The 25,460-nt window shown below is 40.2% G+C and overlaps 1 protein-coding gene across 1 annotated transcript in view; it reads right to left on the reverse strand.

Annotated features, from left to right (window-relative positions):
* LOC126100494 (retinoblastoma-binding protein 5 homolog) overlaps positions 1-25,460 on the reverse strand; it is a 94,472-nt gene that overhangs the window by 39,046 nt on the left and 29,966 nt on the right. The window contains exons 4-6 of the mRNA XM_049911103.1: positions 22,537-22,654; positions 9,985-10,095; positions 6,042-6,223 (exon numbers count right to left, since the gene is read on the reverse strand). Of these exons, the coding sequence (XP_049767060.1) occupies positions 6,042-6,223; positions 9,985-10,095; positions 22,537-22,654 (411 nt within the window). The remainder of the gene's footprint in view (positions 1-6,041; positions 6,224-9,984; positions 10,096-22,536; positions 22,655-25,460) is intronic.

Here is a 25,460-nt window from a genome sequence, read left to right on the forward strand (position 1 = left end):
ACAATAAGCACTTTCCATTGACTGCTGAAATTTATTCCTGAAATTCAACTTAAATATAACTGGTATAGTTGTTCCACCCAAAGTGACATTTGAAACTTTGTGCCATACCAGGACTTGAACCCAGATTTCCTGCTCATCTTGAGCAGTCGCCTTACAACTTAGGCTATCCAAAACATTCCCCAGACCGACCAAAACTTCCATATGTCACACACCTATCTATTTATTCTCACAGATTTGCCACTGACCCTGATACCGATATCCCGTCAAAAATGGCACTATGGACCAGTAAAAAACATGCTACTGCTTAAAGGCGTATTACAAAAATGATAGCCCCATATCACTAATGTCACCAAGCTTCAGTAGGATACTGGAACACATATTCAACATTATGAATTACCTCAAAAACAATAAACAGGGTGTCTACGTGGACAAGAAAAAAAAAAAAATCCCGGATTTCCCGGTTAAAAACACAATTTCTCCCGGATGAAATTACGTATAAAGCGGGTGAACATACATCCGTGTTAAGTAACAGTATACTTTCCCTCGGAGCTGTAAAACCTATCAGTCCTTTGAATCTTAAAGGTCTTATACCGGCGGAGGACGTCCAAGCACTTTAGGAAACGAAATCCAGGAAAACAATGTGTTTGGAAAGTTGTTTGATGCGAGACAATATGCACAGAGTTTATTTTCGTATTGCTAAAGTATATACACAAATTCCACAAATTACAGCACGGTAGCTTCCGAAACTCTAAAATAGAGATTGCGTTGAGCGATGCACTTTTGTCAGCCAGTCATAGCTCATGTCACGTGACCTCGCTAGCGAATGACGGCAGTTATTCAGAGCACGAGGCCTACGAGAAAGACAGGCCGCGGCGCGTACGTTACGAAGGTAGGCCGAGCTCGCTCAATTCAGCAAAGTGCGTTTCTACACCGGTTAACTCGTAAGCAGATGTGTATGTACGAACGAGAATTGCATCCTCTATTGGCATCCACTGTTATTAGTCCTACAATGATAGGAAGTCCGTAGGCCTACTAACAGGCTCTAATTTTGCAATTAAAATCGTGTCAAAATGATTATCAGTTGCTTAGAAAAGTCGAAGTGTTCTGGCATGAAGGGACTTGTGACATTGCTCAGTAACACATTATGCACATTTTTTTGAAGGTCAATGGAACTTTTTGCCATCGATTGCATAATTTTTTATCTATGAAAGTACAACATTAAATATGAAAACTAACTTGAAGCACGGTCTTTTTTTAGCGTGTGTTACACGTTAAGTCATATCAAAAACAAATGTGCCGGTAAAATTTTAAATAGTGGCATAAATGACTTATCTTCTGGGCCCGACATTTTTCAAATGGCTGATCCTCAAAGTGTTACATTTTGAATGAGAGTTATAACGTCCTGTGATTTAAGAAATGCACTGCACATTCTCACACGTAACATAAATCATCTTGCGTGGAAATTTACTTCGAAAGTAACGCATCTCAAGCCACTATTCGTAATATTTTCTGGTGATCTGTTAGAAATGTAAACAATTGTGACGTCACACACATCGAATGCATATTAGTTGTTACGGACGTACTGCATAATCTTCGACCTAAATCCTTTGACACTATTTACCCATTTTCTACGCAACTAAACTTTTATTTTGGTGTTATTCTCTGATTTGTGTTTCATTGCTGCAATATTATTTAGCAGTAGTGGACTAAAGTTCTTTGTCAGCGTATCAGATCTTACACGTCACACCTACAAAACTAACTGCAATCTAAAACAACGAAAAATCCCGGAATTCTAAAAAATTCCCGGGTTTTTCCCAGATTTGTCCCGGATGAAAAAATTCCCGGGTTTTTCCCGGAATTCCCGGATGTCCCGGGCCGTATACACCCTGAATAAAACAATTTATTGACAAATAGTCAGTACGGAGTCAGAAAAAATCATTATTGTCAAACACAACTGGCACTTTATTCTCATGAAGAAATGAGTGCTATTGACAGATGTCAAACTGATTCCATAGTTTTAGAGTGCCAGAAGGCTTCCGAAACCATTCCTCACAAGTGTCTTCTAATCAAACTGTGTGCCTATGGAGTATCACCTCAGTTGTGTGTGGATTCATGATTTCCAGTCAGAAAGGTCACAGTTCATAGTAACAGATGGAAAGTCACTGAGTAGAACAGAAGTAATATCTGGCATTCTTCAAGGAAGTGTTCTAGATCCTCTGCTGTCCCTGCTCTACATAAACGACATAGAAGTCGATCTGAGCAGCCCTTTCCGATTGTTTACAGATGATGCAGTTGTTTGCCATCTTCTAAAGCCATCAGATGATCAAAACCAATTGGAAAATGATTTAGACAAGATATCTACATGGTGTGAAAAGTGGCAGTTAACTCTAAATAATGAAAAGTGTGAAGTCATCCACGTGATTACTAAAAGAAATCCACTAAATTTCAGTTACACAATAAATCCCACAAATCTATTGGCTGTAAATTCAACTAAATACTTAGGGATTACAACCATGAATAACTTAAATTGGAATTACCACATACATAATACGGGTAAAGCGAAACAAAGACTGTGATTTATTGGCAAAACACTTAGAAAGTGAAGCAGGTCTATTAAAGAGACTGCTTACACCACACTTGTCTGACCTCTTCTGGCGTATTGCAGTGCGGTGTGGGATCCAAATCAGATGGGACTGATGGAGGACACTGAAAAACTTCGAAGAATGGCAGCTCATTACGTATTATCACGAAATATGCCATGGACACAACACACAAGTGATGTGGCAATCATCAAAACAAAGGCTTTTTTGTTGTAGCAAGATCTTCTTGTGAAATTTCAATAATCAAGTTTCTCCTTTGAGTGGGAAAATATTATGTTGGCACCTACCTACATATGGAGAAATGATCATCATGACAAAATAAATCAGAGTATGGTATTTACTCGAATCTAAGCCGCTGTCGAATCTAAGCCGCACTCGAATCTAAGCCGCACCTGAAAAATGAGACTCGAAATCAAGGGAAAAAAAATTACCCGAATCTAAGCCGCACCTGAAATTTGAGACTCGAAATTCAAGGGGAGATAAAAGTTTTAGGCCGCATCTCCAAATCGAAACAAAGTTGGCCCATTGTAATATGAGAACCAATTTAGGTCGAATGAACGACGATGCAGCTACAGTAGTTTGGTTAGAGTTGTAAGCTTAGCAGTTAAGCTTTACAGGTAGCCATTGCTATGCGTCAGGCGCTCCGTCCGTATTTATACGGGTACCCTTCCTTTTTCACGTGCTTCGTCTGGTTTGAATTGATTGCTTATTTTTCTTTGATCTGATAAGCGCCGTTTTCTTTGTTATAGGTGTTTACGTCACTCTAAGCTGAAAATGCATTATTGTACTGTGTCGCATTGTTTGTCGCATTCTGATAGTGCGTGTTTACAGCCTGTCGCCGCTCGCAGCATGGCTTGCTTTCGTGCGCGCTACCGCCGCTTACAATTAAAAAAAAAAAGAGAGAGTAATCGTCTCATTAGCGAAACAATGGCAAGAGACTGCTATTTGTTGTTACTTACACTGCTGCTTTCTTTGATAATGATCAACAAGAACCAAATAATAGACTGCGTATGATAGAACATGTTCTGAACGAGAGTTAGGCGAAAATGTTTCTCCGTTTGAAAATGTTTGCGGCCGCTTCTTTAGTACATCAAATTCTGCACAGAAATTAGAGTAATATTAGAATTAAAAATCTAGTCAGTTGCCGTGCTTCATTTCTGACTGTATCACTATTAGGCATAAGAATAATACGAATATAAACATGACATGAGACGTATATTCTTCCGCGTTTGCTGTTGTCTCACTCTAGTTTCGTAGTTTATTAGGCAGGCAGGATTTAAATGAGATAGCACCAAACACGTAAGAATACATGACAAATGTTGATATTCGTATTATTCTTATGGTGAAGAGAATACTGCATGATTCACATTTCATCAGGTTCCTATTAGCAACCATCTCTTCTCACAGGTAGGAAAAAATTCAGAAAGTAGAGTTGCCCATATTGACAAACATCCCAAACAGTCTTGCATGTTGGATTTTCGTAGTACATTGAAATTCTGCTACATTCGAAGATGAACAATAGGGAATTTGTATTTACTTCGTCGGATAATGTATGAAAATGCAGTGGTCGAAACTCGGGGCGGAGAAAAAAAGCTTGTCTTCCACCTTTTTTTGAAAATTTATTTACTGACGCGGAGGTTTTGGCGCCAGTATTTATCTTTGTGCCTACAAAGCATGGCTGTGTAACGCTACATATATTCGACGGCAGAAGTTAGTTGTGGCGGCACCTACCAACATTTTTCAGAACTTACACTTGCTTTGCACTCGATTCTAAGCCGCAGGCGGCTTTTTGGGTTACAAAAACTGGAAAAAAAGTGCGGCTTAGATTCGAGTACATACGGTACGCACAAAAAGATATAAGGACACACTTTCCCAAGCTCCGTTTGAGAGAGAAACAGTAGAGAAATAGTTTGAAGGTGGTTTGATGAACCCATTGCTAGGTATTTAATTGTGAATTGCAGAGTAATTATGTAGACATAAATGGCTGTGCAGCACGCATTTCGGGCTCATTACAATATTGCTAGTCAAGCCAAAGTCCTGCCAGCACATGGTATCAAAGTGTGGGTACAGAACTATCAGGAAATGGGTGATACAGAGTGGCAGATGGGTGGAAGTGCAAAACACTTGTGCACATCAGAGGATGTTGCAAGAGTGGAAGAAACCCTCAGCTGAAGTCCAAGTGGTTCTGCACACAAGCATGTGCTGCAGCTTGATATATCAGATCACAGTGTAAGGCTAACACTGCACAAGAAACTGCAACACCAACCAAACAAAATTCAGCCGAACCTATGTGACAATCTGATCATGAATGATGAGGTCCATTTTTGTGTGTCATGCTTTGTTAATAAGCGAAACTTTAGATGCTGGTCACATGAAAACCTTGAAATGCTTCATGAAACACAGCTTCCCAGTCAGAAAATGGTAGTGTGGTGCAACATAATTTTTTATACTCATACAGCCTTACTTTTTGAAGACTATTACAGAAATGCTGTTACTGTATACACATATGATATGTTCACATGTTGAACCATTTCCTCATGTGATAGCTGTCTGACCTTCTTGCAACTGCTAACACATTCTTCCAACAAGACGGAGCCTCATGCCATAGCTTGTGGCATTCAATTAATGCACTACAGAACATCTTTCCTGGTCATCTTGTCTTCAAGAACTGGGACAATTTCATGGCCTCCAAGATCCCCTGACCTTTCAGTGCATGATTTATTCCTCTGGAGTCATTTGAAATATCAGATCATCTGGTGTGACCCTCTATACACTATGTAGGAAATGAAAACTCAAATTCAGTAAGAAGTTAATTGAATTCCAGTGCCAACCCTGCAAGATGTGATGTCTAAAGACTTGAAATGTGTGTGAAGGGAAAAGGCAGACACCTATGTGATGTCATTTTCAAGTGACAAGTATTTTAAATTGCAAGCATCTGTTGTATTATTCTTCCCCTTTATCTCTGCCTCCAAAATGAGTAACACTGAACTTTAAAACAAGCAGTTCCTTAACCTCTATTAATTTCCACAAACAAAACCAGTTCTGCCATATTCCTCCGCACAATTAAGAAATCTGGACATTTTATTTCAATCAAGACTCAAACACTCAATGTTAATGCAGAGGCAACAGTCCTCCACAAATGCCAAGCAATAACTCACACAATAACTATAAAAACAAATATGTCAAGCTTTATGAAAACAAGATGAAAAAGGATGCAATATTGGGGGGTTGGAGAGGAGATGGAAAGGGGGGGGGAGGAAGGAAGGAGGGGGGAGGGGGAGGGGGGGAAAGGTGAGGGGGGGGGGAAAGGGTGAGGGGGGAGAGGGAGAGAGAGGGGGGAGGGAGAGAGAGGGGGGGGAGGGAGAGAGGGAGAGGGAGAGGGAGAGAGAGAGAGAGAGAGGGAGGGAGAGAGAGAGAGAGAGAGGAAAAATTGTTACTTACTCTCCACGTCGAGCAAATTCAATACTTTTAACAGCAGTTGCACTGGTCGTACCCTGAGTGACTTTGAATGAAGCTTTGAGTTCCAGTCCTGGTGTTGAAAGAACCAGGACCTTTCCACGTGCGTTGCCGGTATACACATGTTGACCACGACGATCAAAAGATGCCACTATATTTAAATCAGACTGTAATAAAAACAAAATAACTATATTTTTAAAATCTGTATGTATTAGGAGTTTTCTAGAGACTTAGATATTGTACTACTGCAAATCTTGACACGTTAAAACCACATAAATTGTAGGATCCACAATCTTCATCACATTCAGCTTTACACCAATCAACAGATCTTGTAAGGCAGCAAAACAGACAATGCTTAGTTATTAAAGGTTGTGTGTTCAAATAAAATAAAATAAAATATGAGAAAGAGTGTGAATTCCACTTTTTATTTATATGCCAAGCTCACTGGTTTCCTCCACAGGTCAAAAAAACTTCATTTCATGTTAAAACTACAAGTACAAAACTGGAGGGGGATATTACATTATTTTTAAAAACGATCCCTCACTCACAGTAGGATAACAACTTCAAACACATTTACCAAAATTCTGTAAAGAAATTGTCTTGAAACCGTCTTGAGACACAAACTACAGTTCCAATGTACAATATAAATTTGACTTAACACATGCAACCAATAGAACACAAATTGTAACAGAAGTAAAATAGTTCCGTGTCAACTACACAGTAACTATTTTACAGAACATGAAATGTAAGAATATCACTTGTAACCTAGCTGTGCATTTATTTGTCAATTCTTATTATTTTTTTATTTATTATATTCTGGTACAGTATATCCAGCTCCATTGTGAAGTCAACTGAGTGTTGGCTACCATGATGAACGAATGCCAATGTGAGCAATCTCAAACGTAAGTTTAATATTGTGGTCAAAATGGAATATTGTGCAAAGACAAAATAATCATAAATAAAAACTATGATAACCGTACTAGGAAAGTTGACTTTGTAATAATTAACAATTGCTGTTTAATAAGGATTTGTGTTGGTAGGTGAAGGCCAATGTAAAACTCGATTTAATGTCAGTTCCTTGCAACAACCTATCATGTAATGACAGGAAGCTGAAGAAAGTGTTCTGCCAGCATCAGACACCTGTCACAAGCAAAATACACTCCTGGAAATGGAAAAAAGAACACATTGACACCGGTGTGTCAGACCCACCATACTTGCTCCGGACACTGCGAGAGGGCTGTACAAGCAATGATCACACGCACGGCACAGCGGACACACCAGGAACCGCGGTGTTGGCCGTCGAATGGCGCTAGCTGCGCAGCATTTGTGCACCGCCGCCGTCAGTGTCAGCCAGTTTGCCGTGGCATACGGAGCTCCATCGCAGTCTTTAACACTGGTAGCATGCCGCGACAGCATGGACGTGAACCGTATGTGCAGTTGACGGACTTTGAGCGAGGGCGTATAGTGGGCATGCGGGAGGCCGGGTGGACGTACCGCCGAATTGCTCAACACGTGGGGCGTGAGGTCTCCACAGTACATTGATGTTGTCGCCAGTGGTCGGCGGAAGGTGCACGTGCCCGTCGACCTGGGACCGGACCGTAGCGACGCACGGATGCACGCCAAGACCGTAGGATCCTACGCAGTGCCGTAGGGGACCGCACCGCCACTTCCCAGCAAATTAGGGACACTGTTGCTCCTGGGGTATCGGCGAGGACCATTCGCAACCGTCTCCATGAAGCTGGGCTACGGTCCCGCACACCGTTAGGCCGTCTTCCGCTCACGCCCCAACATTGTGCAGCCCGCCTCCAGTGGTGTCGCGACAGGCGTGAATGGAGGGACGAATGGAGACGTGTCGTCTTCAGCAATGAGAGTCGCTTCTGCCTTGGTGCCAATGATGTTCGTATGCGTGTTTGGCGCCGTGCAGGTGAGCGCCACAATCAGGACTGCATACGACCGAGGCACACAGGGCCAACACCCGGCATCATGGTGTGGGGAGCGATCTCCTACACTGGCCGTACACCACTGGTGATCGTCGAGGGGACACTGAATAGTGCACGGTACATCCAAACCGTCATCGAACCCATCGTTCTACCATTCCTAGACCGGCAAGGGAACTTGCTGTTCCAACAGGACAATGCACGTCCGCATGTATCCCGTGCCACCCAACGTGCTCTAGAAGGTGTAAGTCAACTACCCTGGCCAGCAAGATCTCCGGATCTGTCCCCCATTGAGCATGTTTGGGACTGGATGAAGCGTCGTCTCACGCGGTCTGCACGAACGCTGGTCCAACTGAGGCGCCAGGTGGAAATGGCATGGCAAGCCGTTCCACAGGACTACATCCAGCATCTCTACGATCGTCTCCATGGGAGAATAGCAGCCTGCATTGCTGCGAAAGGTGGATATACACTGTACTAGTGCCGACATTGTGCATGCTCTGTTGCCTGTGTCTATGTGCCTGTGGTTCTGTCAGTGTGATCATGTGGTGTATCTGACCCCAGGAATGTGTCAATAAAGTTTCCCCTTCCTGGGACAATGAATTCACGGTGTTCTTATTTCAATTTCCAGGAGTGTATTATATGACTGCAAAATTGTGAAACATCCAACTTACTATTCAAATTTGGCCTTGAGCAGTTATAACAAATTCATATACTAAAATGCAGGACAAGCACATACAAACAGAGAACAAAAGAAAGAATGATTACTGTGATAATGATTTAAAGGAACTATTTTCTGATAGACCAGGATAAGTCTGTGTGTGAGAATGACCAGTGTTGGTCAGGGCATTTCTCACTTCCTGATACAAAAGAGCTGCAATTATCACCTATTAAATTACTTAAAAAATTATTCTGATTGCTTTAAATTAAAATATGCCGGAACATCATTGCCATCAGTCCTGAAAGTTTTGAGACTGGATTAATAAAATATAGAGCAAAGTTAAGAGGTTGACTTTAATGCTTCAGGTGTCCTACATATAGTCTCCCCCATTTGAGTACAACATACAGAACATTCATACAGCCTTGTGAAACTGTCAGAAAGTCCTTCTTTGGGATGCTGTTCAATACACTTAATCACATTCACACCACCTTCAATCCAGATAAATCATCAGAGACCAATTCTGCACTTTGTGAATTTGTGTTAACTTTATACTGATAACACCAACTCACATCACCCGTGATGATTTTTTATTGAAAAGAATTTGCAGTTAGTCAAGTGGTGGCAGGTGTTCACACATTACTGTTTCTTTTCACGAGTCAAGACGTATGGGACAAACTTTGCACACATTTTCTCTACTTCAAAACATTCTAGAGAATGTCTGTTGTTTACAACTGACAATATTATGAAACGAATGGATTGCTACTAACCAAATAGGGGAGATGATGAGCTGCTAACAGGCACAATGAAAAGACTGCTAAACAAGTAAGCTTTTGGCCAAAAGACCTCCTTCTGAATTACACAACATGCACAGACACATTCACTCAAATGCAACTCTCTCTCTCTCTCTCTCTCTCTCTCACACACACACACACACACACACAGACACACACACACACACACACACACACACACACACACACACACACACACACACAACCACTGTCTCTGGCTGCTGAGGCTATATGGGGAGTAGTAATCTATTCTTTTCATAATACTGCCATTATTCCATCCCAAATTTTCCAATATTTGTTGTTCACAATTGTTAGTTCAAGCTGCTACAATAGTGTGAATAAAATAAGTCTCGGTATCTTTTGAGCGGACAGCATAGTGTAAAAGTCTGATGTTTCAGCCATTTTGCAGGTTACCTTAGTCAGAATTAGGGTTATAAATTTATGTCACGGCACAGTAATAAGCTCAACAGAATTACTGAAACTGATAATGGCCATGGAAGCCAATGGTCATGTGTTTTTGAGTGCAGGATATTTTAACTTACATCTTCATCTAAAGGCACTATCTGATGTGAGCCATCTGTAGTAACAAGCACTGCTGCATGTCTCATGGGGCACACAAGGAACATTTTGTCATTACGTGGGTTGAACTGCACCTGAAAAACAAAAAAGATAATTACATTGTTTTAAATAGAGGGTTTGCTAAAATGACTGCAACAAGTTCCCTGAAATACACAGTTATATAACACAAGGAATGTGCTAATCATATGGCAATGTCTTATGCCTGAGGCATTAGGCATAAAAGACATGGTTACACATTACCGGTTAAAAGCTGCTTTGCCCCCTAACAAAGTGTGAGATCTGAAGTTTGCTGGACTGAAAACATACAACGTAAGAGGTCCCTTGATTTGTGACTACTCTCATCACCTTTCAACAGAAAACCACAGTTGTACTCAGCAAGTGTGTAAGTTGCAGTTGATTTGCACCTCTATTGTTTTACACCTTTTTGTATGCTGAATATGAGTTCTCTACAAGTTTTCAGCACTACAAAAAAATTTTATAGAGTTAGATTTTTATGAGTGAACAAGGTTGTAATTTGTTGCCAAGGTTGTTCCTAGTTAAAAAAAAAAAAGTGGCCAGTGACTAAAATAGTATTTTGTCACAAGTGTGTATCACATGGATGTATGCAATATTGTGAAATATTTATTGACATTTATTTAATATATTCCACATGCGCAATGACTGAATACTGCACATTAATAAGACAAAGAGAAGAAAAGCCTCACTATGGAGCTTACATCTCAGTCAGACAAAGAATATACACTGCAGCAGAGAAACATGTGGAACGGACGAGCATGCCAGAAGCAGAACTTCAAATAAGACATTATTTTTACATTGCAAATGTTTCTCACTGATCTTAAAATCGTACATCTTTGTGTGTATGGGTGTTGATCAGTAGGGGAAAGGTCAGTTATGATGGTTTCTCCAACAATGAACACATCGCATCGAGAGAATTTTTAATATTACTGTGAGTACATTATGAAATGAAAGTCCATCAGAACAATGATAAACATGTTGTGATTGCTCTGTGAATTTTAAGTTGATGCCTACTGAAACTGAAATTACAAATTTTGCAAAATTGCAATCAAGAGAATCTACAAAAGCACAAATTGCCATGATCAATTACAGTGTTTCAGTGTAGTATAGACAAGGGTATACTGGAGTCTTTCACAAACAAATTTCTTTCTCCATAGTGACTGCTATCTTAGTCACCAGGTACAGTCTGAACAATGTCTGATTTTTGAAGTTGTCTGTGGTGACATCAAGCTGGAGATATCCAGCCTTGGCTCTGTTTGGAGATTTCATGTGCAACTCAAACCCGAGGTCCTCCAGCTCTTCTTTAAAGTGATCAGGTTGCATCACGGGGGCGCAGAAAGCTATGCGCAGAAAGCAACGTGTTTTCTCAGTTGTGCGCATGACGTCACTGTGGAAGCAGCTGTGCCAAACAGTACACAGTTCGAATTGTGATTGTTTTTCTTGTGTTGTTTTGTTTTTGAAGGAGTATTTTGATTGAGTTCTTTCTTTTGAGGTACTCAGTCAACAGCGGAAACATTCGGAATTCGGGAGTATTAACGGTTTTTGCTGTAATTGATATTTGATTCGGAACTGAAATAGTTAGCGATAGTGGACAGCGGAATCAACATTCTGTTCGCCAGCTCTATAGTTTATGGTTCGTCCTGTGAAATTATTATTGGAGAATCTACAAGTGAGTGAGAAAATTGATTTTTACAATGCCAGGCTGTGCTGTAACGGGCTGTTTTTCCTACAACTGGAGCACAAAGGGAACTGACGTAATGTATCACAGTTTCCCGCGTAATGAAACATTACAAAAACTATGGTTGTCGAAATGTTGTAGGAAAGACAGTGTAAATGTTGTGCATGCAAGAATATGTTCTCGCCATTTCGCAGAAACAGATTACTTAAGGGATTTACAGTCTTAATTGCTTAATTTGTCCCGAAAAAGAATGCTCAAGCCAGATGCAGTTCCTTCGCGCAATTCGCCGTGCAGTAGTGCGACTGTCAATGTGTCACCCGCAACAGAAGTCACAACCAAACGGTATAAGAAACGATAACTACATAAGAAATCTCAGGAAACTCTGTCACCAAATAAGAAACATCATAATAAGAGCACATGCACAGATGACAGTTTTTTTTTCAGACACAAAGTTACTTTGATGAATACTATAGCGGCTTTAGAAAGAAGGAATGCTGTTCTTACAAACAAGTGTGTACAACTTCGAGCTCTTAAGTAAATTCATTTCAATGCGATTAAATGAATAGTTTCTGATTTATTTGAGCCGAGGTTTCGAATTTCAAGTGTGTGTCAGTGTGGTTGTGATCTGACATTTTACCGATGTGTGAGGCATAAGCTGCGAAAGAATATAACTCATCAGTTTTAACTGTAATATTTTAGCAGCAGAAAAGCAGTTTAGACATCTCATTTCTGGTATAAACAAAATCTTCCGCCAAAAACGACGTAAACGCGCATGCCGTGTCGTCTGCTTGTGAGCGCTTGCTTCCACGCTGACGTCACTAGGCCAGCCAATGGCAGAGAAGAGCGCTTACTGCCCAACCTTATTATTTAGTAACCTTGGGTTGCATTGTCAGTGTCAGGTTGCAAAGTACAGCCTTGATTACCATTCTATGTGCATGCCATAATCATAAAATGGCCACTGGTTGCAACCGCTTCACCTGTCATGTGGCTTTAGTCATCGTCATCACAGTTATGGATGTTGATCCACCCAGTCTTTCCCAGCAGATTTCACAGGAAAGGCTTCCTTGACCTATTGTGAGACCGTCTCCAGAAATCTTTGGTACTTGTCTACCTGAATACCTGTGGTGGACTCTGCTCCTTCCGCATGGCAGGTTGTTGGCTGTGCGAATTACATCACCTGCAGTAACTAATGCATCGTCTTTGTCAAGGACTGCAAAAGCATCACCTGGGCCATAGCGTTGCGACTCAACACTACTCTCCGTCCTCGATGTGCAGTCAATTTTTGCATGCTTGGCCACTAAAGCTGACTAGCCTCTCTGGTCCATAACTTTCAATTTGTGTCCCCTGCTGGTGTGTGGAATGCTTGTGGCAGATTTCTTCCTCCTGTCACCATCTGCATTCACCTGGCATTTGCAATGTTTTTGATGTTCCTTGCCGAAGAGAAACTCTTCAGTCTGCTTCATCCTGCCCTCCTGTAGCCTCACCTTCTGGTGGCTCTGTGTGCTCCAGATGTTTGTGGCATTTCTTCCCACATTGCTTGCTATCAAAAAACTGCTCAGTCCACCATTCTCTGACAGTTTCTATCATTGGCAAGCATCCTCCAACTCCACCATGATGGCAGCAGTTGTCGCTTGAATAAGCTGGAGCTTTTTAGTGCCCTCTGGTGTGCTAGAGTTGAATGGATCTGTCACCTCCATCTCTTCTTGTTTAGCCAAAATCTTCTCCTCTGCTGTTATCATCATAGTTGGAGGATTGGATGGGCTGTCGATGGAGTCAGCTCTAACAGATTGCAATCCACTATGGTCACTGCTCTGTTAAGAGCATCGCTAAACTCAGGCTGGGCCCATAATATCTTGGGCCTGAGGCTAAGGGATGACTGAGCCATGGGCGACTTGTTCTGTTATTTTACTCTGGGACTCTACACTATGTGTATGTATTTCTAAGTGGATAAGAGTACTGAGTTTGGTTTCTCTTCTGCTCTCATATTATTTTTCAAAATGTTATCTGTTTCACTCTTCTGCCTGCCTCCTCCCCCCTTACAATATATTCAACTATTAAAAATTTGATTTTTTCCAATTTCTAATTTACAAATTCCAATTTGTGATATATGAATGACAAGCCATTCTATCCATTTCTACAAACCATGAAACAAAAAAATTTTACTGCAGCAGCAATACAAATGAAAAATATAGCACCGTTCTCTTAGATGGAACGTAAGCCATGACAAAGAGGTCAGAAACCATATATGTTAAAGATGAAATGGTGAGTGGTCAATACATGTATAAAAAGCAGACTCTACAATGCAACAATAGATTGTTTATATAAACAGACTTCCTGCACTGAAAAATAATAGGAAGTTGAAAGCCTTGAAGTCTTCTCAACTTTTAATGTGCCACATCACTCAATAAGTTTGTTTTAAAGGTGTGTAATACTCTGTCCTCTCAATCGCACTTTAGAAACCAAGCTAAGATGCATATCTGCTCCATTTTTTGCATCAGATACATCTTTTGCAACTCGCTATTGAACAAGGCCATTCCTAGAAACAGGAGTGTCATGCAGAAGTTTATTAAGTCAGTGTGTAGACAGGTGAGCAATCATGTGGAATGCGATATGCCCATGAAGAATTATAATTTTGTTTGGTTAGATATTCTCCAACTTCTGCACAGAGTTCAGAAGTAGAGCAAATCATAAATGACCACAGAACCACACTAATTTCCACATGGTGTGATACTTCACCATGTTAAGTACTTCAGTCAAGCAGGGCAATGTACAGTTTGTGGACCCTCCTAGTTTGGATTTTGGTAATCTACTACGTATATGACCTCCAGCTATTAATTCCTCTTTACTCTGTGTAGAGAGAACCTATTCTCCAAAGGCTGTGGGAGTTGCAACTACTACATGTAAGTAAGGTCTATTGCACATCCTTTATGTCTCTTTGTGAATGGAGTAGATTTGTTACAGAAACATCTTTCTGGACAAATGGCTAATTATGTCTGTCACAACACAAACAACAGCACTATTCACTAGACATTTAATAAAACTTGGAACTGTGCCTGATAAATACATAAACAGTCAAGAAATTTAAGGTTGATTGGAATCCACATTTTATCAAAATCACTATTACAAGCAATGAGAGAGGGTGCTACCAATATGATCCAGAGACCAAGCATCAGTCAATAGCATGGTGATCACTGTCTTCCCCCCCCCTTCCAAAATTGGTAATTAAGACAATGTTGATTGCTTTTCTTGACAGCAAAGGGCTTGATCCATCAGAAATGTACCCAGCAGTCAAACTATCAATGTAAGAGTTTACAAGGGAGTTTTGAAAAGGCTGCTGCGACACATCCATTGGTTCAGCTAGAACTGTACCGAAGTGAACAGTTGAAATTCTTCCTCAAAAACACCTGCCCGCAATCCGCGTGTACAACTTTTTTGCTCAATGTACAGACACTGTATTTCAGCACCCTCCTTACTTTTTAGATTTGGTGCCAACAGACATCTTGTTGTTTCCTCGGCTTAAAAAAAAACCCTGAAGTGCTTACACTTCGCAGACGTTAGGGATATACAACAACAGCAGGCACACGGGGGAAGGGGTTTATTAGTTATTGGAAGCTCCAATGTTAGGCGGGTGATGGAGCCCCTTAGGGAAATAGCGGGAAGGTCAGGGAAGAAGGCCAGTGCTCACTCTGTCTGCTTGCTGGGGGGTCTCATCTGAGATGTGGAGGAGGCCCTACCGGCGGCGATAGAGAGCACTGGGTGCACCCGACTGCAAATTGTTGCTCATGTTGGCACCAATGACTCCTGCCGTCTGGGTTCAGAGGTCATCCTCAGTTCGTACAGGCGGTTGGCGGAATTGGTGAAGGCGGAAAGCCTCGCTTGTGGGGTGGAATCAGAGCTAACTATTTGTAATATCGTTCCCAGAACTGATCGCGGTCCTCTGGTTTGGAGCCGAGTGGAAGGCTTAAACCAGAGGCTCAGACGATTCTGCGGAGATCTGGGGTGCAAATTTCTCGACCTCCGCTATCGGGTGGAGAAATGTAGGGTCCCCCTGAATAGGTCAGGCGTGCACTACACGCCGGAAGCGGCTACAAGGGTAGCGGAGTACGTGTGGAGTGCACATGGGGGTTTTTTAGGTTAGAGAATCCCCTCCCTAGGCCCGACAAGACGCCTCCTGAGACGCGGCAAGGTAGGAGTAGGCAAAATGCAACAGGGAATAACAATATTAATGTGCTAATAGTAAACTGCAGGAGCGTCTATAGAAAGGTCCCAGAACTGCTCTCATTAATAAACGGTCACAACGCCCATGTAGTACTAGGGACAGAAAGTTGGCTGAAACCAGACGTAAACAGTAATGAAATCCTAAACTCAGATTGGAATGTATACCGCAGAGACAGGCTGGACAGTGAAGGGGGAGGCGTGTTTATAGCGATAAGAAGTGCAATAGTATCGAAGGAAATTGACGGAGATCCGAAATGTGAAATGATTTGAGTGAAGGTCACGGTTAAAGCAGGCTCAGACATGGTAATTGGATGTCTCTATAGGCCCCCTGGCTCAGCAGCTGTTGTGGCTGAGCACCTGAAGGATAATTTGGAAAATATTTCGAGATTTCCCCACCATGTTATAGTTCTGGGTGGAGATTTTAATTTGCCGGATATAGACTGGGAGACTCAAACGTTCATAATGGGTGGCAGGGACAAAGAATCCAGTGAACTATTCAGGGACAAAGAATCCAGTGAACTATTTGGAAAAGTTAACACAGAACAGGGAATCAGCGATCATAAAGTGGTTACGGCATCAATGATTTCAGCCGTAAATAGAAATATTAAAAAGGGTAGGAAGATTTTTCTGCTTAGAAAAAGTGACAAAAAGCAGATTTCAGAGTACCTGTTGGCTCAACACAAAAGTTTTGTCTCAAGTACAGATAGTGTTGAGGATCAGTGGACAAAGTTCAAAACCATCGTACATTATGCGTTAGATGAGTATGTGCCAAGCAAGATCGTAAGAGATGGAAAAGAGCCACTGTGGTACAATAACTGAGTTAGAAAACTGCTGCGGAAGCAAAGGGAACTTCACAGCAAACATAAACATAGCCAAAGCCTTGCAGACAAACAAAAATTACGCGAAGCGAAATGTAGTGTGAGGAGGGCTATGCGAGAGGCATTCAATGAATTCGAAAATAAAGTTCTATGTACTGACTTGGCAGAAAATCCTAAGAAATTTTGGTCTTATGTCAAAGCGGTAGGAGGATCAAAACAAAATGTCCAGACACTCTGTGACCAAAATGGTACTGAAACAGAGGATGTCAGACTAAAGGCCGAAATACTAAATGTCTTTTTCCCAAGTTGTTTCACAGAGGAAGACTGCACTGTAGTTCCTTCTCTAGATTGTCGCACAGATGACAAAATGGTAGATATCGAAATAGACGACAGAGGGATAGAGAAACAATTAAAATCGCTCAAAAGAGGAAAGGCATCTGGACCTGATGGGATACCAGTTCGATTTTAGACAGATTACGCGAAGGAACTTGCCCCCCTTCTTGCAGCGGTGTACCGTAGGTCTCTAGAAGAGCGTAGCGTTCCAAAGGATTGGAAAAGGCACAGGTCATCCCCGTTTTCAAGAAGGGACATCGAACAGATGTGCAGAACTATAGACCTATATCTTTAATGTCCATCAGTTGTAGAATTTTGGAACACGTATTGTGTTCGAGTATAATGACTTTTCTGGAGACTAGAAATCTACTCTGTAGGAATCAGCATGGTTTTCGATAAAGACGGTCATGTGAAACCCAGCTCACGCTATTCGTCCACGAGACTCAGAGGGCCATAGACACGGGTTCACAGGTAGATGCCGTGTTTCTTGACTTCTGCAAGGCGTTCGATACAGTTCCCCACAGTCGTTTAATGAACAAAGTAAGAGCATATGGACTATCAGACCAATTGTGTGATTGGATTGAGGAGTTCCTAGATAACAGGACGCAGCATGTCATTCTCAATGGAGAGAAGTCTTCCGAAGTAAGAGTGATTTCAGGTGTGCCGCAGGGGAGTGTCATAGGACCGTTGCTATTCACAATATACATAAATGACCTGGTGGATGACACCGGAAGTTCACTGAGGCTTTTTGCGGATGATGCTGTAGTATATCGAGAGGTTGTAACAATGGAAAATTGTACTGAAATGCAGGAGGATCTGCAGCGAATTGACGCATGGCGCAGGGAATGGCAATTGAATCTCAATGTAGACAAGTGTAATGTGCTGCGAATACACAGAAAGATAGATCCTTTATCATTTAGCTACAAAATAGCAGTTCAGCAACTGGAAGCAGTTAATACCATAAATTATCTGGGAGTACGCATTAGGAGTGATTTAAAATGGAATGATCATATAATGTTGATTGTCGGTAAAGCAGATGCCAGACTGAGATTCATTGGAAGAATCCTAAGGAAATGCAATCCAAAAACAAAGGAAGTAGGTTACAGTACGCTTGTTCGCCCACTGCTTGAATACTGCTCAGCAGTGTGGGATCCGTACCAGATAGGGTTGATAGAAGATATAGACAAGATCCAACGGAGAGCAGCGCGCTTCGTTACAGGATCATTTAGTAATCGCGAAAGCGTTACGGAGATGATAGATAAACTCCAGTGGAAGACTCTGCAGGAGAGACGCTCAGTAGCTTGGTACGGGCTTTTGTCTAAGTTTCGAGAACATACCTTCACCGAAGAGTCAAGCAGTATATTGCTCCCTCCAAAGTATATCTCGCAAAGAGACCATGAGGATAAAATCAGAGAGATTAGAGCCCACACAGAGGCATACCGACAATCCTTCTTTCCACGAACAATACGAGACTGGAATAGAAGGGAGAACCGATAGAGGTACTCAAGGTACCCTCCGCCACACACCGTCAGGTGGCTTGCGGAGTATGGATGTAGATGTAGATGTGATCATGGTGCTTTGAGTGATTCCACAAGAAGCATTTGCTGACTGTTTCCACCAGCTTTACGACTGATGACAAGAGAGTGTTGTAGCTAATGGTGATTACCTTGCAAGCCTTTAAAGGTATCATTTTCTGAGACCATTCACCAAACTTTTCAGATGCACCTTGCACGAGCTGTTATTGGTGAACAATAAAAAGGTGTTGCCACAGCATCAACTGGAAGTGTAGTCACAAGTTACCTTAGCGTACAACAGTTCTAGCAATTCAAATAATCAGGTAGCAGTCACTCCATAGCATTTTTTAATGTCTTCCTGAGTTGACAGACAAAAGAAATGAAGAGTGGCTTTGATGATAGGTGCGGGAAGAAGCAAATGTGTATGAATTCAAAGGAAAAAGAAACTGAAAATCACCAAGGAAGGAAGATGGACATAAGAGATGAGAAAGTAAAAGCAGAGGAGGATAAATGCAAAATGAATAAGAAGTGAGGTGGAGAATAAGGGAAGCAAAGCCAAAAGGTATATAAGAAAAGAGGAAGAACAAAAACACAAGAAGCATTTAAAAGACCCCACCACCACCAAATGTTTTGTCTACCCAGTACAACCACCGCAGACCATCACTTCCATTAGATGTGTCGTATGGGGGACAACAGTCAGGTTAATGTCCCACTGCAGTCCAGAATGTTTCCAGACATGTCTTCGGCCTGGAATCTCATTGACTGGAGTAGAATTGTCTTCAGTGATTGCTTCGAATTGAGCCCCGATGACCAGTAAAGACATGTCTAGAGATGCTACAGATACCAACCTGACTATTGCCCAACATACGGACCAACAACCAAGAGTGATGGTTTGGGGTGAAATTTTACTTCATACCAGGACCCCTTTGGTTGTCATCCGTAGCACTCTTACAGCACAATGGTATGTGAACGACATTCTACACTCCATTTTGCTGTCTTTCTTGGCAAGCCGTCCTAGGCTTACATTTCAGCAAGATAAAGCCCACCCGCACACAGCAAGACGTTCAACAGCTTGTCTTCTACAGCTGTTTTTCTACAGCTTGGCAAACCCTACCTTGACCATCAAGGTCGCCTGATCTCTCTCCAATAGAGAATGTTCAGACAGGGTGTATATGTGGAAAAAAAAAAATTCCGGATTTCCTAATTAAAGATTCACTTTTTCCAGGTGAAAATATACTTTTTCCGTGTTAAGTGACAGTATGCTTTCCCGTGGAACTGCAAAACTTATTAATTCTTTGAAAGGTTATGGTTTCATACACCGGTGTAGAACTTCCAGCACTTTACAAAACAAAATGCAAACAAAAAAACATGTTTTGGAAAGATCTTTGACATGCAGGAAAATGTATGCTGCATATTTTCGTATTATGAAAGTATGAATTTGAATTCCACCTGACACAGCATGTTAAGTTTCCAAAGCACTGAAATCAAGATTGTGATGCACTTTTGTAAACTTGTTATAGCTCATGTAACGTGATCTCGCCAGCTGATGACAGCAGATATTCAGGGCATAGGACATGTGATGTCATCAGCCAATAGCAGCATCACAGTTAAGTAACGTGAACACACAAATAGGAAAAATTAATGGTTTAAATTCATATATGTAGTTTAGCTGCAAGAAAAGCAAAGCTTTTACATATAATAGTGGTCTTTTTTTGCACGTGTTCCACTGTACGATACAGTGCACAACTGTGCCAGTAAAATTTTAAATAAAGACATACATGTCTGATCTTCTGGGCTTGAAATTCTCCTAAATGTTTCATCCTCAATGTGTGTATTTTTAAATGAGAGTCTAACACTCTGTGATTTAAGAAATTCATTGCACATTCTCGCACATAACTTAATTCCTATTGCGTAAAAGGAAATTTACTTTGAAAGTAATGCTTTACAAATCACCATTCACAATATCTTCCAGCGATCTGCCAGAAATAGTTCATTTCAGCAGTTGCCAGAGAGTGCCAGAAAACAGGCTTTATTGTGTGTGTACAGCTACAATGACATAGGAAGCCCATATATATTCGTACATGTAAAACATTAAAGAGATCTTACATTATGTCATAAAAGAAACAAGAGTATCCTCTAGGATACTCCAAGAGCATCAGAATTCCGTAAACCATACTAAAATGCATAATTTGGTTTAAAATACAGATTCGTGTGTCCAGATACAAAATGAAGTACGCCTCAACCTGATATTGGGCTTTTCAGTGTGGTTTTCGAGATTTAAATTTTCGTAGAGTACCAGTACTGTATCTGATGTTTGCATCTTTATTATGTCCTAATGCCAAACGTACCAGAAAATGAAAACATGCAGTTGAAATTCAGTGAACAGTTGAAACTAGCCAATAGTGAGGAATGAAACACTTTTTTTCAAGTAAATTGACTGCCTCAGCAGAAAAGATGATTAAAAGCCAAATTTCTTTCAACTTTGAAAATTTACTGGCTGTGATCCAGCAACCATATGCTATTTAATTACAGAACCGTAGTGGCTGTATATACATTCTGTAACCAAATTTCTTTAGCAAACTGACAAAAAAATTTTCATTGTTCCGCAAGGCGATTAATGCTCGACTGTTAAAAAGGTGGAAATAAAATAAAATCTGAAAACTGAAACTAATAATGTATTTTAGCCTTCCGTAATCATGTGGATGTATTTTAATTCACTTGATAGCTCCAAGCCACAGAATAAATTTTGTTTTCATTTGACGTGAGAGCTGTAATCAGAGAGAAATCAGCAAAATCACTAAATGTAAATATGGGTCACGTGAGACTATCCCCCTTAGCACTACAACTCAAGACTGCTCTGCAGATTCTGGTAGCTCGGGCACAACAGAAAAGATTTTCCGGGTAGCATCTGGCTGCTTGCTGCTATTGCCTATATAGCTAACAGCCACACTTCATATAGCTAGAAATGAGAGAAGGCACTGCTCATATGCATCTCAACTGCACATGCGCATGAGCCTGCTGGCAACTACTCAAATAAATCTGATGTAAAAAGTTGTGATGTCAAGCTCATCAGAAGCATTTTGTTTTATGAAGCATTGCATAGCCTTTGACACATTTTGCTGTTGGCAGCCACTTGTGTGAACATTGTGTCCTGTTGTTGTATATGGTGCATTTCCCTTGTAACGTAAGTTTTACTTTCATTATTTTCTCTTTTTTATGTTTCATTGCTGCAGTAGTATTCCCCAGCAGCAGGTTACAGTAAGTCTTTGTTAGATTATTGGTTATTACCAGTCAAAGTTAAAACAATTAACTGAAAAACAAAACAATGAAAACCTCCTGGATTTCTAAAAAATTCCCAGGTTTGTCCCAGATGAAACAAATCCCCAGGTTTTTCCTGGATTTCTCGGCACGTATACACCCTGTTAGAGCAGCATGAGCAGGGTCCTCCAACCACCTTGGATTTTGACGATCTAACATGGCAAGTGGACAGAATTGGGCACGACATTCCTCAAGAGGACATCCAACAACTGTCAATTAATGCTACGCCGAATTAGTACCTGCATAAGGGCAACAGATGGACCAATACATTAATGACTTATTACTCAATTTCTGAAGCTCTTCCTCTCATCCAATTTTTCTCAAATTTTAATCATTTGTTTGTCTGTAAATGTACATATCACATCTACTGGTTTCCGTCTCATTCCGATAGTTCCTCCATCGTGCATAGTTTTTGTCGTCTTAGAGTGAACATTCTTTCCTTTTTCTGTTCTCTTTTCATCCTGCTGAAAAAATTCCTAAAATTTAGGTCCAGATTCAACAGTGTTTTCAAACACATGCGTATATCAGCCAGGCTCTAGCTATTTTTGCACCAGGAGCAGCTGAGAAGACGGCACTCTCCATCAGTCATTAAAAAATGAGAGTACTCTTTGTTTTCCTTACCTTGAGGATTGGTGATGGAAAACGATACTTCTGGTCACATTCTCCAGACAGAACATCCCAGGTGCAAACATTATTGTCTGTTGAAGCACTAAGCAGCTTATGTCCATTCCTTGACCAACTGAAATGTGCAAAAATAAAAACAGGCCATAACATTATAAGGGGATTTAAAAGATAAACTTTTATGATCTACATTTATGTAGAAAAAATGTAATCCGTTAAACAGTGTATCCCAATAGCGCACTAAGTGATCATATTTGGTTGCATCCATTCATATACTGCTATGAACTACACAGTTGAAGGTATAATAAGATTCTATTTCTGAAGAGACTAGATTGTCTTAACTCCAAAAAACACCTTAAACGCACTAAAATATGAGGCTGAAACAGGGTAGTTAAAAACATAAAAATGTAAAAGTCTGCTTGTGTGAGAAATCTGTACATGTAACATGGATTTAGAGGTCTGTCATTGTGGTTATCATATAAATATCCAGACATCTCATAAAAGTCTAGTTATCATGTAAAGTGTAGATATCATATAAAAGTCTACATCAGGGCCGGTGTCGTACTTATGTGTTCTGTGCAGCAATGTTGCCAATGCTCACAATGAGGTATGATGGGAAGGAAATGGGTCTGTTTGCTACTGTGTCTATGCAGCCAATGGGAGAGCAAGAGACACAATCTTTCGAAGGAATACTGTGGCGTCCTCCCATCATTATCTTATCCTCCCATCATTATCTCACAACCTCTGAAACCTTTACACATTCACAAGAAACAGGCAAATATTTTATTAACTTAATTTAAGCTGTACTGTTAGATCACTACCTAACCATAACCATGAAATATTCAGAAGAAACAAATATATGTGACAATGAAGAGTATAAATTTAATGATTGCAAGTAAAACTGATGTACTGCACTGAACCTAGGTGTCGAGCTAAGCCAGTGATCAGACTGTTGCCACAACCAAGTTTTTTTTTAGATTTCTCATTTGTTGGCTTTGCCAACTCACAACCAAACAGTTAGGCCTACATTCCAACCTAGTCCAAAACTTGAGCTAATGTACAGTTAAGTTTGTCACCACCTTTCAGCTCCCAAATTCCTTGACTTTGCCAACTCACAACCGAACATTCCAATGTAAGGGTCATTACCACAAAAAGAAATCTTTCTTGTCCCAGCACAATACATGAAGCAGAAATCTTTACAGGCTATTAAATCTATATAAAAATTATTAAGATATATATTGTAACATACTATACTGACAAAAATTTTATGATGTAATTTTAAAAACTGACCACAGAATGGACTACCCCAGCTCCAGTATGCTCAGTTGTAACGAGTTCAAAATAAATTTCTTAACTAAATATTCAAATATTATTTTCTAAAATACATACTTTAACTTAAAAAGAAATTGCAAAAGGGACTACGATTTACAGTATTCTAAACTCATGTCCCAAATTTTATGTAGTGTTCACAGACACAAATGGTAATTGCTATAGTCACACCAGAAGGCAGCAGTAGAATTTTTATAATATTGACAAAGACTAGCAAGCAGCCATTTTGTCAAAAGACATTACTGTATGTAGTTGATGACTTGCTTGGGAGAGGAAAGGTTGCTATTAAGGTAAATTTTTGTCCATGGTTATATTCACTGTGTCACATCTGCACCCATGACCACTTTACATTTAGATGTAAAATAACATGTAATCAACATTTTAGAAAATCTTTCATGCCTGTAGACATCACATCCATGGATATGGTGTGTCCACAGGTATGACATTCATGTTGATGAATGTAACAAACATTAAGTCAGGCTACAAAACTTTGCATTTTTTCTTACTTTATAATCAATAATTTCTGAGTGTAATACATTACCTTATACTATAACTAAATATGCTTAATTGTAATAAGTCATTGTAAGAGCTAATTTTTTCACTACACTTTATTTACTTTGCATATGATGTAGGACTGCATTATTTTATTACATATTATCAAATAAAAACCATCATATTGCAAATATTTAAGTGGAACCTATGCATGTGTACATTTTAGACAGGTATCTCACAAAACAAGAAAGGGAATGCTGCTGTGATTGTTACATTTGATGTTATTAATAGGGGTAAAAAGATACTTATAATTCATAAACTTTCAAATTTTAGTCTTTAGGGTATTCAGTAAAAGCATTGTTTTCATAGGATGTGAGACTTCTGAATGCAAAAATAGTTTAGCTTAAAAGTTTAAAATACAATTAATCAAATTTCTGGAATAAATACAAGTCATACCCATAAAAGAAACAAGCGTAAGTGCCTCAGTATGAGGAGTGAAGGGGAAAGGATTAAAAATTACCCACAAAAACACGTGATACAGAAGACGACAGAAAGGAAAAACCCACAAAAACAAAATATCTGACATAGAAAATAGAGAGAGAAGAAAGATCAGAAGAGAATGGAGAAACATGACTAGAAAACACCCCGAAAACAAGGAAAAAAGACCTGGAGATGCAGAAGAATATACAAATCTCACCTTACAGTCCAGAACCACATGAACATGATCTTTCTGGACGAAGAGTAAACAAGATTTTTGTGGACCAAGTACAGAAGGAATGTTTGTAAGGAGAGATGTGAGAAAGAAAATAAGGAGAAGAAAAGTACATGGTCCAAAAAGTAGAATTATGAAATCAGAGAAAGAGAAAAATAAATATAAAAAGAAAATGGAGAAGTACAAGAAGTATTAAAGGCTTCTCAAGGAGACAGAAGGTACTCCACAGAAAATGGTGAACAAAATTGTACAAGGGAAAAAGTCTTTACCACAAGTTACAAGAGCAATATTATTAGGTTAAGCTATAACAATGGAATGGAAAATACACTCCTGGAAATTGAAATAAGAACACCGTGAATTCATTGTCCCAGGAAGGGGAAACTTTATTGAC

Source organism: Schistocerca cancellata, chromosome 9, assembly GCF_023864275.1.
Source record: "Schistocerca cancellata isolate TAMUIC-IGC-003103 chromosome 9, iqSchCanc2.1, whole genome shotgun sequence".
NCBI lineage: Eukaryota > Metazoa > Arthropoda > Insecta > Orthoptera > Acrididae > Schistocerca > Schistocerca cancellata.